The sequence below is a fragment of the Triturus cristatus genome, chromosome 9 (assembly GCF_964204655.1).
Source record: "Triturus cristatus chromosome 9, aTriCri1.1, whole genome shotgun sequence".
NCBI classification, from domain to species: domain Eukaryota; kingdom Metazoa; phylum Chordata; class Amphibia; order Caudata; family Salamandridae; genus Triturus; species Triturus cristatus.
Window position 1 is genome coordinate 771,627,508 of NC_140592.1, and position 14,119 is coordinate 771,641,626.

The 14,119-nt window shown below is 40.2% G+C and overlaps 1 protein-coding gene across 2 annotated transcripts in view; it reads left to right on the forward strand.

Annotated features, from left to right (window-relative positions):
* SLC35F4 (solute carrier family 35 member F4) overlaps positions 1-14,119 on the forward strand; it is a 527,883-nt gene that overhangs the window by 278,743 nt on the left and 235,021 nt on the right. The window contains exon 2 of one of the 2 annotated variants that reach the window (XM_085626141.1): positions 1,663-1,851. The exons of the other annotated variant lie outside the window; for it this stretch is intronic. Coding sequence (XP_085482267.1) covers positions 1,663-1,851 — 189 coding nt within the window. The remainder of the gene's footprint in view (positions 1-1,662; positions 1,852-14,119) is intronic. 2 annotated transcript variants of the gene reach the window in all.

Genomic DNA, 14,119 nt, shown 5'->3' on the forward strand with positions numbered 1-14,119 from the left:
GTTAAATTAAACTAAATACTTTCCTGCTCTGTTAGTAAATGACTGCTGAATATATTGATACCTACCAGCAGAAAGGTTGTTACATTATCAATCTGAAATCGAGAAAATATTATTGTGGCGTGTAACTTGTATTCAAAATTTCTCAAGTATGGTGCACTCTCCTATGATACGCCTGAGAAATAGTACATAACCATTTTACAAAAACATACTTTAATACTTAGCAACATTTTGATTACCACAGTGTAGAATAAATAAGGTTGCATGCAGCACATTTGCTGAAGAGCATTTCAGTGATATATCCTTAGCACTTGTTCATCAGTCATTCAGGAAGTGTTATTTTACATAGTGTAAGTGGCAGATTGAGACAACTGCCTGTTTGCAGAAATATTTATTATATTGCTGTTGCTGTTTATATTTCAGAAAGTAATGCTAGTAACTCAGCTCAAAGTATTCCCAATTCAAGATGTCTTTTTCTTTGTTCTACTTTACATCACTCCTCTGACAGTGCTGCTGACACAATTCTAAGTGCACGTAGCATACTAAATGGTTTGCACAGGCAGGTAAATGCCCATCAGTAAAAGAGTTTTCCAGTATTATAATCTTTCGTATATTAGTTATCTAATTAGAATTAGTGAAGTAGTAACTGATAAAGTAACTTATCTTTTAACATACAAGTGTGTCCATCAATGGCTGTAAAATAACATTTTGTGTGTTCTAAACACATTTTTTTATAGTATGAACCAGGATTTAAACTGCCCATCTGGTCCATTTCTTACGTTTCTTCAGTGGTTTATTATTTTGATTTGCAGACTGATTAGATAAAAGAGTAGATTCCTTAAATATTTGCCCATTGGGGATTATGTTATGCTACCATTAAGTCAAATATCATTGAAGTATATAACTTGTACAGCATATGTCCCCAACATCCGTTAACACATAGAATATCTATTGATTTCACTTAGAAACTAAGGTATTGATTTATTATTATTATAATTAACTGAAGATAATATTTCATCAACTTCTTTTCCTTGTGGCTTAGATTTGATTTATTCCAATATTTCTGCCAATGTTTGGGAACAGATATGATTTCTCAAGAACCTATGATTGTAGAATGTAAGTTTACTATTGACTTGATTTAATTGCAAACCACATATTAAATGGTAAACAATGTGGTTAAATGTCAGATGCATGTCACCAATTGCATCTTTAAACTGTACAAGACTTCCAGGTGAAGTTTTAGGATTTCAATGCTGAAGCTGCCTAATAATTTGTCTACCACTACCAGCACTGGTGGAGAAACAACAGTTCCTCTCAAATGTTCTTCAAAAAATCTAAGACGTTTTAGCTAATAATCAGGTATATTAGAATACATTTATGTCCAATTGCCTTTCATGCTTCTAAAATGTTTATATATGTACTTGCAATATTTAAGGAAAAAGGGTTTTAACCCTAGTAATAGTTATGTGCATGGCACATTTGTGAGTAAAAGACCTAGTTGATCATTCAAATTAACTTTTTCGATTACTTTAATTGTTCAGTATGTACACCATCGTACAACTACCTTTTCATATATCTCACATGCATTTTACTGTCAGGATGTTTGAGACCTGAATCATCTATTGCTACAATAGTGCAAATCTCATAAAAACTCTTTCTTCTCAGATGCCTCCCAACCTTCTGTCTCCCGATGCCAGCCTGGAGTCAGCTGCCCTAGTATTCACAATGGTTCCCTTAAGAAGCCCACCTCTTTATCTGCAGTTGAAGATTCTGCTGTTACTATGCTGGAACTTAGAAATCGAGGTCCCACTGGAGTGTTTGAACACAGACGAGCCGAGAGGCAGAGCTGTTCAGGTAGGCATAACGGATGGCTGACTTAATGGCATGGCTACGAACATATCTTTATTCAATCTTGAAACCAACCTGTGCACTGGAAGAAGGCATTAGCATTAGCATGGCCTTCCTGCCCCTGGGCATCAGAACCATAACAGAGCCTTTCTTTGTTCAATGGATGGCTTCAATAGAAGAGAACACCACAATCTGAGTAGTAGGTGTGCGGAATTATGTTAGCAGATTTATAGGTTAGATGGCAAACTTAATCACATTGTATACACCATGATAGCAACACAATTCTGAATGGAAAGAAATAACATGCATAGGACCATTTAAAATGCTTATCTGTTTTTTGCTGTTTTGGCAGTCTAGTTGGCCACATACATGTGCAAGCAGCTCTTTCCTTCCTCAAAAGTCTAATACATGTTGATTCTCGAAAAGATATAAGAAAAATGAATAAGGGATTAATGTCTGAATCCAGGAGCATCTACCGTTACTTTGTCTCTTATTTTGGAAGCCTGCAGGGGCATTACATTGCTTCACTCTAGAAATAACCATCTTTATATTTTCAGACTTGCAACATGTTAAACTATATGCATCTAAACGTTCTTTTCATGTCCTCTTGAAAAGGCCTTCCATAGGTCTTAAGATCTGTGTCGTTGTCTTAAAGGTGACAAGTGCTGTTAATACATTAGATCAAGCTTGACTTTAATATTCATTCTTTTTTCCCAGTTTATTTTCTTTGTCTTTAATTAGGCAGTTTTTTATTGACTTATGAAAAGGCATAGCCTATTGAGATCATTCTTTGCGATGCTTTCTTGAATGAATTGTAGATCCTTTCCACTTTTCAGGCTTTCTAAGATTTCATGACATCATTAACTTAAGAGAAATGCACAAGAAATGGATAACTAATTTTATTCAATTTGTACCGCATCATCTTTATGGTTTTCTCTAATACATCTATCTATTAACTCTTTAAAACGCTTCTAACGAGGACAAACACAGTACCTGACAGGCTTCTGGGGGCTGCTCTGAACCTTCCTTCAGCTTTGTGCGGACGCTCGGTTCCCCTGCCGCTGCTGCCTCGCGCCACCTGAGGCTGCCGCAGGGTAGGACCGCAAGCCCCAGCATTCCCCTCAGCCCCGCCCACTCACGCTGGACGACGCGCCCGGAGGCGCTATATCTTCAGAGGCTCCCTCGGTGGAGCGGGGGGAAAACGCTTCTAACGAGGACAAACACAGTACCTGACAGGCTTCTGGGGGCTGCTCTGAACCTTCCTTCGGCTTTGTGCGGACGCTCGGTTCCCCTGCCGCTGCTGCCTCGCGCCACCTGAGGCTGCCGCAGGGTAGGACCGCAAGCCCCAGCATTCCCCTCAGCCCCGCCCACTCACGCTGGACGACGCGCCCAGAGGCGCTATATCTTCAGAGGCTCCCTCGGTGGAGCGGGGGGAAAACGCTTCTAACGAGGACAAACACAGTACCTGACAGGCTTCTGGGGGCTGCTCTGAACCTTCCTTCGGCTTTGTGCGGACGCTCGGTTCCCCTGCCGCTGCTGCCTCGCGCCACCTGAGGCTGCCGCAGGGTAGGACCGCAAGCCCCAGCATTCCCCTCAGCCCCGCCCACTCACGCTGGACGACGCGCCCGGAGGCGCTATATCTTCAGAGGCTCCCTCGGTGGAGCGGGGGGAAAACGCTTCTAACGAGGACAAACACAGTACCTGACAGGCTTCTGGGGGCTGCTCTGAACCTTCCTTCGGCTTTGTGCGGACGCTCGGTTCCCCTGCCGCTGCTGCCTCGCGCCACCTGAGGCTGCCGCAGGGTAGGACCGCAAGCCCCAGCATTCCCCTCAGCCCCTCGCCCACTCACGCTGGACGACGCGCCCGGAGGCGCTATATCTTCAGAGGCTCCCTCCGTGTCGCGGGATCGCGCGCGGGTCGGCGCCGGGAGAAGCCCGGGACAAGGGCGGGACCGTCTGTGGCCGTCCGGGGCTGGCCGCGGCTGGGCTGGGCCGGACGCTGTGCAAACGATCATTTAAAGGGTTGCATCTGTATGTACCCGGGCCATAATGCACTTTTGCACCTGATTTTTAATGGTTATTAATTGTGTTGCTGATATATCTAGTTTGTATGGTAATATCTTAAGTGATTTACTGTTATAACAAATTGATTATGTCTGATTAAGGCGTTTCAGAGTGTTTAGTTTAGTTTTATATTTGTGGTTTCATTATTTAATAAGTTAAGATGTCTACACTTAATAAGGAGACCGTCCGTTCTAATTGTGCCACCCTTGATAGTTATCTTGTGAAAGTCGTTGATAAAATCAACAAAGAGCGACGACTTTCTTTAGGCCGGGGGTGCCCTTCAGACTCCCTACCTAATATTCCAGATTTAGCTATTGTTTCACCAATATCCACAGTAGACGGTGGTGTCAATACTGAATGCTCGCAACGCCCCGTAGAGATCCCCGTACCTGATCCTGATCCTATCCCGATCATGCCAGAACCGTCAGACTCATCATTAGCTTTATGCTCTCCGGCTCCGAGAGTGCAGAGAGTGCTAAGATCGGGGAAGGGTGTTGTTAGGTCAACAATTCCAAAACGAGGAGGGAACCATAATAAAAAAAGATCGGATCCCCCATCTAAGTGTGCAGTGAGTAACCCACCTACTGTTGTTGAAAATACTCAAGTAACATTAGACCCCAAGCAATTAGAGTTTCTAGTTAGTCTGATAGATACTAAGTTTGATAAAATTATCTTGCCTCTAATGGACAAACTTGATATTCTATCATTAGAAATTAAGAGACTGGGGGGGCTTCTAGACTCCCATTTAGGGACTAAGGTTAATAGAGTAGATCCACTAGATCCATTAGATCTAGTAACAGCTATGGTACCAGAACCGGAAACTCTTAACATCCCTAATGAGAGCCTTTGTCCTAACTCCACAGTTGAACCGAATTTAGCGGCTGGTTCTAATATTCCACCTTTATCTATGGTAGTGGATAACCCTTGGAAGATCGTCAATAAGCCTAAAAACTATCGTTATCCCTGCCCCAATTTACCCCCAGAATGTGCCCCATACGTGGCAGTTTTAACTAACGTTCCCCCACTTCCGGACAAGGGGTCTCGGGGCCATCTTGAAAGCCACGAGTCCCTTAAGAACAAAACAGTGGCCTGGTTAAATCGTGAGTGTGGCTACCCAGTGGCCCTGTCTCACGAAATTTTAACTACTACCAGAGCCAATTGGATTGGGAACTCTCCTAAAAGCATTAGTGGCGATTGTGTGATCATTAATTTTAGCGACCCACAATTAGCTACTACAACTTTGCTTAGAGCCACCTCACGACCTACAAATGAACAGGGCATTTCTCTTAGACCACTTGGGTTTTTTTACCAACACGTTATCAGCAGACCCCTTAATGTTCCTAGCAGGGGTGGGGGCAGTGCCTCAAATGTGCCTAATAGGTTTGAGTTAGTTAACTCCAATCGGTTCCAGTGCTTGAGCGGTTTAGATTGTAATGACTGACTGATCTCTGATGTAGTATACCGTGAAGACCGGGTTGTTCACTGTGACACAGCACCAGTAAGTGTTACTCCGGGGCTGATAAGAAACGTTAGTTCCCCCCATGATCACTGCCCGCTAATTGATTCTGGTACTGCTTTTGAGGGGGCTAAAGGAGTATCTTATATAACCAATAACCATAGCAAGTGTTCAAGTGTTTCCCCCCCGGACGAAGGCACAGAATTATCAACTAGAAGTCATTTTGTTAGTTGGAATATTGCTGGCTTAACTTCAAAAGAAGCGAGCTTGGGTTGGCCAGAGTTTATTAATCTTTTTGATATCTGCTGTTTTCAGGAAACTTGGTGTAAAAAATTTTTGGGGTACAATGGATATATCTCTTACCAGCTACCTGCAACTGCATCCATTTCTGGTAGAGCCAAGGGAGGGCTTTTGGTCCTGATTTCTATCAAAATTCCCATTATTGTTAAGAAGCATGTCTTAGTGGGGACCCATGCACAAATCTTGTGGCTGTACGAGAAGGATGGTAGAAATATTCTTTTAATTAATTTCTATAATAATATTTTTGATAGTACCAGGTATGCGGTGGTAGATTCTTTGTTCAGTGCTCTAGAAGATATTATTAATGGTTCTAAAATTGTTTTTGAAATTATTTTCGCAGGGGATTTTAATACTACAGTTTGCCCCCTCTCTAGTCATTGTCCGTGCGGAATTACTAACCGATTTGGGGATGTGGATCTCCATTTTCCTCATAATAAATATGGGGACTCTTTGAACCACCTTTTAGCGGCTTTCGACATGGAAATATTGGATACCAAAAATAATGACCCTGCAGAAAGTATCCCGACATTTACAGGGAGGGGGGTTAACACTGTCATTGATTTTATATGTTTGTCTTCAAGCCTAGTCCCATGGAGTCTGGCTCCTAAGGTTGTGGACATCGTGCTTAGCGATCACGATTGTATAGTTTTAGAGGTTGTTTTCTGGAACAAAATATCTGTAATATCATCTGGGGTTATTGACAGTATTGAACCACATAGACCCAATGGTACTAGGTTGAGATGGAAAGGTGACAAATCAGTAATGACGTCTGATAGTATCATTAATAGTTGTCTTCCTGAAATTACTGAGATCCTTGAAAAGGATGACGTCAATGCCGATCTTGTCCAACATTTTGTAAGAATCAATACCATTATTGACCAAAAATTTACCAAATTAAGTGATGGCAAGCCAATACGGCAAAGAGGATGGTTTGATCGTGCCTGTACCTGCGCACTAAAAGAGCTTAAAGATGCTCTGGCTACCAAACCTAGAGACAAGAAGCAGGTGTGTCAGCTTAGATCTAACTATAAGAATATAGTTAAGCGCAGGAAGACAGAATTACAACACGAGGCTTGGGACAAATTGACGCAGGCCGCTGAACTGAAAGATTGTTCGCTTTTCTGGGCCACGGTTAACTGCCCTTTCTTGAAAGATGAGAAGGCTCCGGAGCTCACCTCTATGGTTGGCATGGATACTTGGATTTCCCATTTTTCTATTATTTTTGATTCAGCTAACTCTTTGCTAAATTTAAGTGACAGCTGGCCTATAGTGCCCCTTAATATTAGTCTCTCTGAGGTCTTGGGTAGCATTGCCACAAGTAAAGGTGGTAAGGCCCAGGGCCCTGATGGAGTACCCATTGATGTCTACAAGGTAGCCCCGGAGATTTGGGGTCCTGTTCTGGTTAAAGTATTTAATGCAGCAGTCAGTTATGGGATACCCCCAACCTGGGAGGAATCTATCATTGTACCTATTCATAAGAAAGGAGACAAGGGGGATGTGAAGAACTATCGCCCCATTTCCCTGTTGGACTCCTCAGTTAAAATCATGAGTAGGATTCTCCTGGTTAGGTTGGAAGAATGGGCAGAGACCAATGGCATTTTGGCTAATTGCCAGTATGGGTTCAGAAAAGGCCGTGGGACGATTGAGCAATGCCTGAATCTCGAACTTTTGATAGGGAAATATACCCAGGCCAGAAAGGGTTCTATTTATCTCTGCTTTGCAGATTTAAGTAGTGCCTTTGATCTGGTGGATCACGCTATTCTCTGGGTCAAGCTGATCGATATGGGGGCTCCAGAGGGCATTATTTTCTTCTTAGCCAGATTGTATGAAAAACTCCGAACTAGTGTTAGATATGGTTCTAATGGGGAGTGCACCACTAAATTCAGGATTGGGCGGGGAATAAGGCAGGGGTGTGTTTTAGCCCCCCTGCTTTTCACCCTTTTTATTAACGAAGTGGACACTGTGCTACAGTCAGTCGTGGCCGATGCCCCTAGAGTTAATAATATGACTGTCCCGGTCCTACTCTATGCGGACGATGCCGTATTATTATCTAGGACCCCGATAGGCCTCCAACGTCTGATGGATAGGTTTTCACAATTTATTACATCGAGAAAGCTTGTGATCAACAAAACCAAAACCTATACCATGGAATGTGGCACCGGAAAGAATAAGCCTCACTCTTATTACATTGATCAACATAGGGTCAAAGTGGTTGACAACTTCTGTTATCTTGGAATTAACTTCTCAAAGAACTGTACATGGGCTAGTGAACTTACAAGTGTTAGAGCCAAGATGGTCAGAAGCTCTAATGGGGTGTTCACCTTTGCGACCAAACTAGGGGATAAGCGAATAAGTGACATGCTCAAGATTTTCCAGTCACGATGCCTTTCAACTGCGCTTTATGGAGCTGGGATCTGGGGCTTTACCCAGGCAGGGGGTTTACAGGTGGAGGAGAATGCCTTTTTGAAAAAACTGTTGAACTTACCCAATTCTGCCTCTAATGACTTAGTCCACAGCGAACTTGGTATCCCCTTTTTAAATGATTTGCTTCTCTTAAGGCCACTATTGTTATGGCGGTCAATTTGGCTCAAAGAAGAGACGTCACTAAATAGAGCCATCGTTGATGACTGTCTCTCCGCTGATAATCATTTTAAGATACCATGGATTAAGTATATTGCCAACAGTTTTCAAGAATTCTACGGGATTAACATTATATCCGATAGATATGGGGCCGCAGCAATTTCTAAGGCTGAAATGAAGTATATCTTTCTGCTGTGTAAATCCGAGGGTCGGAATGATAAATGTAAATCTCTCTCTACCTGTGTGCAATATAACTCCTTGAATGAATTGAAAGGATTTCAGCCATATCTTACCATGGTGAACAGAGTCTCCCACAAGTTTGTTTTAACTAGACTCAGAATGGGGATTGTGCATAAATTGGTCGCTTTTCCAACTGTAAACAAGCAGCCCATTGGTTTTTGTCCTTGCGACAATTTGTCTGCACAAAGCACTATGCACTTTCTTTTGATGTGCCCACTGTATGGGAATCTCCGTGTAGCTTTTTTAAAACCTATTTTTATAAAATTCGGTGTTAGAACAGTACATGACTCTTTTAAATTGCTTTTTAACCTGCATCATCCCGATATTTGCTTTTTTACTGCAACTTTCTTACTCAAAGCAATTAATATCAGGAAAAGTATGTGCTTTTAAATATTTTATTCTCCCCTGTTTGTAATATTCTCTTGTTTTTAAACTATTTGTTGACCATTGTGGCAATTTGTTATGTTATTTTGTTATGTTATGTATGTGCTTATATGGACATTTTTTTTTTCTATGCTCCGAATAAAGCCTTAAAAAAAAAAAAAAAAAAAAACTCTTTCTTTTGTCCAATATTAGATGAGTACTTAGTGTAACTTATCTTATTGATGTTATATGGTTTAATTTTCTGAGTCTATCTATTTATTCTTCAATTATATAGAAATCAATTGTTTATTGATAACAAATAAAAGAAATAACCAAAATATACAAATTCTCTTCAAAGATAGTTGGTGTTATGATGGAGATGTGCTACTTATTTGCTCTAATTTCTGAAGCAGGCATCTGACTTCCTAAATAAAATGAAGGGTTATAGCAACATATATCAATAGGTGAGCCTAGGTTGGATAGAAGATATAAACTCTAGCAAGTAAAATAATCCAAAGACATTACTTAAGATTTGATGTAACATCAGGTCTGCTTCATGCCTAAAAGCCTAGCTTTATATGGGTATCTGGAAAAAACAGAAGAAAAGAAACAAAGAAATACAATATGATATGGTGCATTATCAACGGTTTGTATTAAAATCTGAATCCGTAAATGATCCATAAATCCCAACACAAAACCTAGACCCCTTTTTTATTTTTATTCTTCGTATCTTATTCAATATATTTGTTTCTTATGATTCACCGCTGCTCTGAAGTACTCTGTTTTGGTTTTATTATGTGCTTTTAGGCACAGGCTTACAGTTGTTGAGACAGTAAAGAGGCACTAATGCTATCATATAGGATGACACAACTGTTGACATTGATGATGGCATGTGTAATGTCTTCAGCGAGTGATGATGTGATATATGATGTAATTTATTGGAAAAAGGAAGTGCATTGGTGAAAAGTTATTGTTGTGCATCTACTTTAAATGGCTCAATAAGACACTTTTGATATCTTACCTTGGAACTATAATACCTCTTGAACTATAGTTTATTCACAGAATTTTGAATTTCTGAGGATTTTTATCCCTAACATAACAGAACACTTTTACTGACAGGGACATTTAACAACCCTCAAATAAAGGTTGTTTCCATCCAGTTTACACCACAGTCTTATTTGATAAGTAAAGAAAAGTTGAAGTTCTGGGCTCCAAAGTCAAGAAGCCAAATCTTTACGTTTGAAATTCTGTACTGGACTTTTCAGTACATGCCAGCATTTTGGAACCTGAGTCTAAATCACTGAAAACTGGCTTTGTTACCTAACTTCATTTGTGGATCTGACTTTGGCCCCAGAATGTGAGTGCTCTTATCCTGAAATGGGGATCATTTAACTAGAACATGGATTTATGACAAAAATTGATTGTGTGGGTTCATGAGCATGAAACTCTAGTATGCTAAAAGAGCTCTAGTTCTTGATACAAGAACCTAAATTCTGGCTTAAATCATCCTTGAATTGGTTTTATTAATCCAAGATCAAGTTCCAGTTTCTCAACTCCAAACTTCTATTGTCTGGCAAGTACTTCAGGTGCACGCAAATGCAGATAACGATATTGGTTTGAAAACTCAGCGCTGGGTCATGCTTAATGAAATGCAGGGCAAATATGTGATTTAGATGGTAGACTGCCTATTTAAACTGTGCTTAGCAATGATGCAAATAATGTCTCTTGCCTGTGATTGATCTATGTTTAGAGAGTCTCTGGTAGTGTATTATTTAATTATAGCCTCAGAGAGTGACCGCAAGGATTCCAAGTGGCAAACTGAGCTGGTGTCTTCACCCTTCATTATGTCTGCAGCAATTGAAACACTATAGGTGATTTTTTTTAAGTTATTGTAATAGGTCTCATGGTTACAGGTTGTCTAGTGTTACAATGTTTTTAAACAATAATTCCTCTGCTTGGAAAGTGACAATAGAGCAGACATTTCTAGGTGGTGGAGAGAGAAACTACTACACTTCTGCATTATTGAACTCACAGCCATGCCAACATTTTAATGTAAGTCTAGGAATCTGGATCTGCCAAGACAATTCTCAATTAAAAGTCAAGAACATCAGAATCTTGAAAGAGTTTTATTTTCCAATTAGAAGGATTGTTTGGATGAAGACTTATTGGATTTCATGAATAAGCTAGTAAGTCAGCCATTGAATAATGAATAATTTGGAAATAACAGAGCATTTTACAGAGGATCGCTAGCAATTGCTTGAGTACATATCTGACAGAAGCTGAGCTGCAAATACACACTCAGAAAAGCAGTCTCTCAGAGGCATAGTGTTCTGAGTGAACATCCCTCTGTTGTCTAGATTTCACTACCAATAACTGATCTCCAACAGTTTCTGGCCCCTTCCCTGAGGGAGGCCAAAAAAGAGTTGTTGGTTCTGTGTCTATCTGCTAGCTAATAACATATAAGGCTCAAACCTTTATGGAGTTAAATGCAAACACTTTTAGACCCACTAGTTCAACTTCAAGACTTAGTGAGCAGGAGGGAATCAAATAACCAATGAGGTTCCCAGTGGGAGTGAGCCCTTGCTTCATTGGGAGCCTAATCAATCACATGATCCTTTTATTCCAAAATGAACTGTCAGGTTTCTTGCTGAGGTTGAGAGGAAAATACAGTTAAGTAAACGTCAGTTACTTGTTAACCAAGTATGCACGTCCAAAGATACCCAAAACACAGTGCACTTACACATCTAGACAAACCTCCAAAAGTCAGCACGTGTCGACTGTTAAGTAATATCAAACCTCATTCATGATCCTATCCCACATATTTGGAATCAATGGGATAGGATGGAATCAATGGGATAGGATTGTTTGGGCATGTTGCACATGCCCATACAGTCCAAGCTGCTGCCTAACTCTCCACTCTTGCACAACCAGCATTTTACTCTCACCCACAAATTACTAACTCCTACAATTACCATATTCTGCAGCCCTCACTTGTCTTCTAAACCAAGGCTTTCCCTTCCCTAACAGATCGCACATTTCTAGCTAATCCTCATCATCTGCAACAAACACCCCTAAACAATTTATAGAGACTAACCACAAATAATTTTCCAGTCACAATAGCAGTGTCACGGATGCACATATGCATATGTTAAAATATCCAGCCCAACTGCGATCATCATATTAATCAATTACTGCTCTGCTAGTGGCCACCACACGGAAGTCAGACACCAATTGCCTGTTATATCCACTTACTTCATCCTCAAAGCCAAATGATGTATGACTTTATGAACTTGATTCAACAAGCATCTCTCCATGGGTAGCTGTAGTTTGCTCTTGGAAATTAACACGTCTTTCAAGAGTGAGCCAGAATAAAGTCACACCCACACAAGGAAAAATATTCATTATTTGGGCTAAACGTCACTGAGTGGTTATTCAGTTACCCACAGCCTTCATTCAAAATATTGGAGGTTACCATCACATTCACCCATGCCATGGAATTCCTGTTTATTTAATCTTATAACGTTTTACTGCCAAGCCATCAAGTTACATTGTACCCACTGCTTTGTAGGCCTCTATACCCCTCAGCTTGTGTACCTACCTAACAACATTTTGATAAGGAATTTCAACCAGACATGGACAAACATAACCTCCTAAACATTCTCTGACCTAACCTCTCACAGTTTACTTTTAACCTAGCTAAACAATTCACTGTCACTTTTCACATAGCTGTAATACCAACCTCAATACAGAATATAAATACAGAGACATCATCTGGCAGTTCCAGGAAAGAAAAACAAACAATGGCCTTAACATTCACAAACTTCCCCTTTGAGTCAGGTCCATTGATAGTTTGATTTCCTGCTTCAGGATTTTTTTTCAGAAAAACAACAAAAAAATCATACAGACAGACCAAACAAATATTGTCTATGCCTTCAGAACATCGTGCCTCATCAGCAGATGCACTTGAGGCACGGAGATCCGTGCTAGGTTCTGCTTCATGAAATGGGTTGCCCAGCAGGGCAGAGCTTTGTAGGGTTTTAAAAATCTTTAAAACATCCTTGGCTGAAACCACTACATGAAGATTAATTTTGGGGTTTCAAATGCTGTTGGTTAATATTATTCTGAAACTAGCAGTACTTAAATTATGCTTGTGATGTTCATTTTTTGAGAGACTAAACAATATGAGATGTCAAATATGGCTTGCAAATGGTTAACAGTTCACTTGAATCCGTGTCTGTGAGAGGTTTGAAAATGCAAAAAAAGTTGTTTGGATTAGTTGCTGGCGCTGGCAATGTATTTATTTATCGTATTTAATTATTTCTTTTATGCATTTAATTTATTTTACTGCCTTTACCATGGGAGAAGCATAATAACTTAGGTAGGCCTGCGTGAAATTTTAATTACGCCAGTGTAGTTGGAGTAATTTTGTTAATTTCGCAATACTCCTTGGGCCAAAATTACAGAAAATTGCATGATTATGCATGTTTGCATAACTGTGAGTAATTTGGCACAAAAATCCTAATTTAGGACCACAGAGAACAATAAACGTAGCTACTGCGATCGGCTGCTGGCTTTTCTTCTTCACATTCTCTTGCATTTAGTGCTATTTTCTTAGTGCAAAATGCATCCTCAGGTCCATTTTGGATACCAGGGTATATTTTGGGCTAAGGAAATAGTTCTAAATGCACTAGCACTAAATAACATGATGAGTGTACACCAATGCTACTACTCCTTCATGCTGATCAAGGCGGTACGTGCAGTGGAGCTGGAACAAGTGGTCCAGCTGGTGAGGCAGAACCCCCTCATGACCAGGGTTGGGGGGGTTCAGAAAGGTAAATAACAGAGTAGATGTCTTTTGCTGCACATTTTTCTTGAAGCATTCAAGACCATCAATGGTCAATTGTGAAGTACTGAAAATACGAACTAGTAGAAACCATTACCTAATATGTCATCACTTAGTTAGATTGATGTTTACATTTGTTTGAATTCAATGTCATGTAATTTTGTCATTTGTTATTTTAATGATACTCTTGCAGAGTGTCTGGAAATGGTGAAATAAGAGGCATGTCAATGGTGTCATGACACTTCCAAATGTAAAACAATCTTGTTAACTTCCTTTATAAAACTAAGATTGATTTATCATGGCACTTTTTAGATATCTTCTTAACTGAGTATAAAATGAGGGAATTGACCCATTAATCAGTGTATGTTGAGACTTCATAATTATATTTAAGGTATTACTGGCATACCATGTTACAGGTCCCATCCTTAT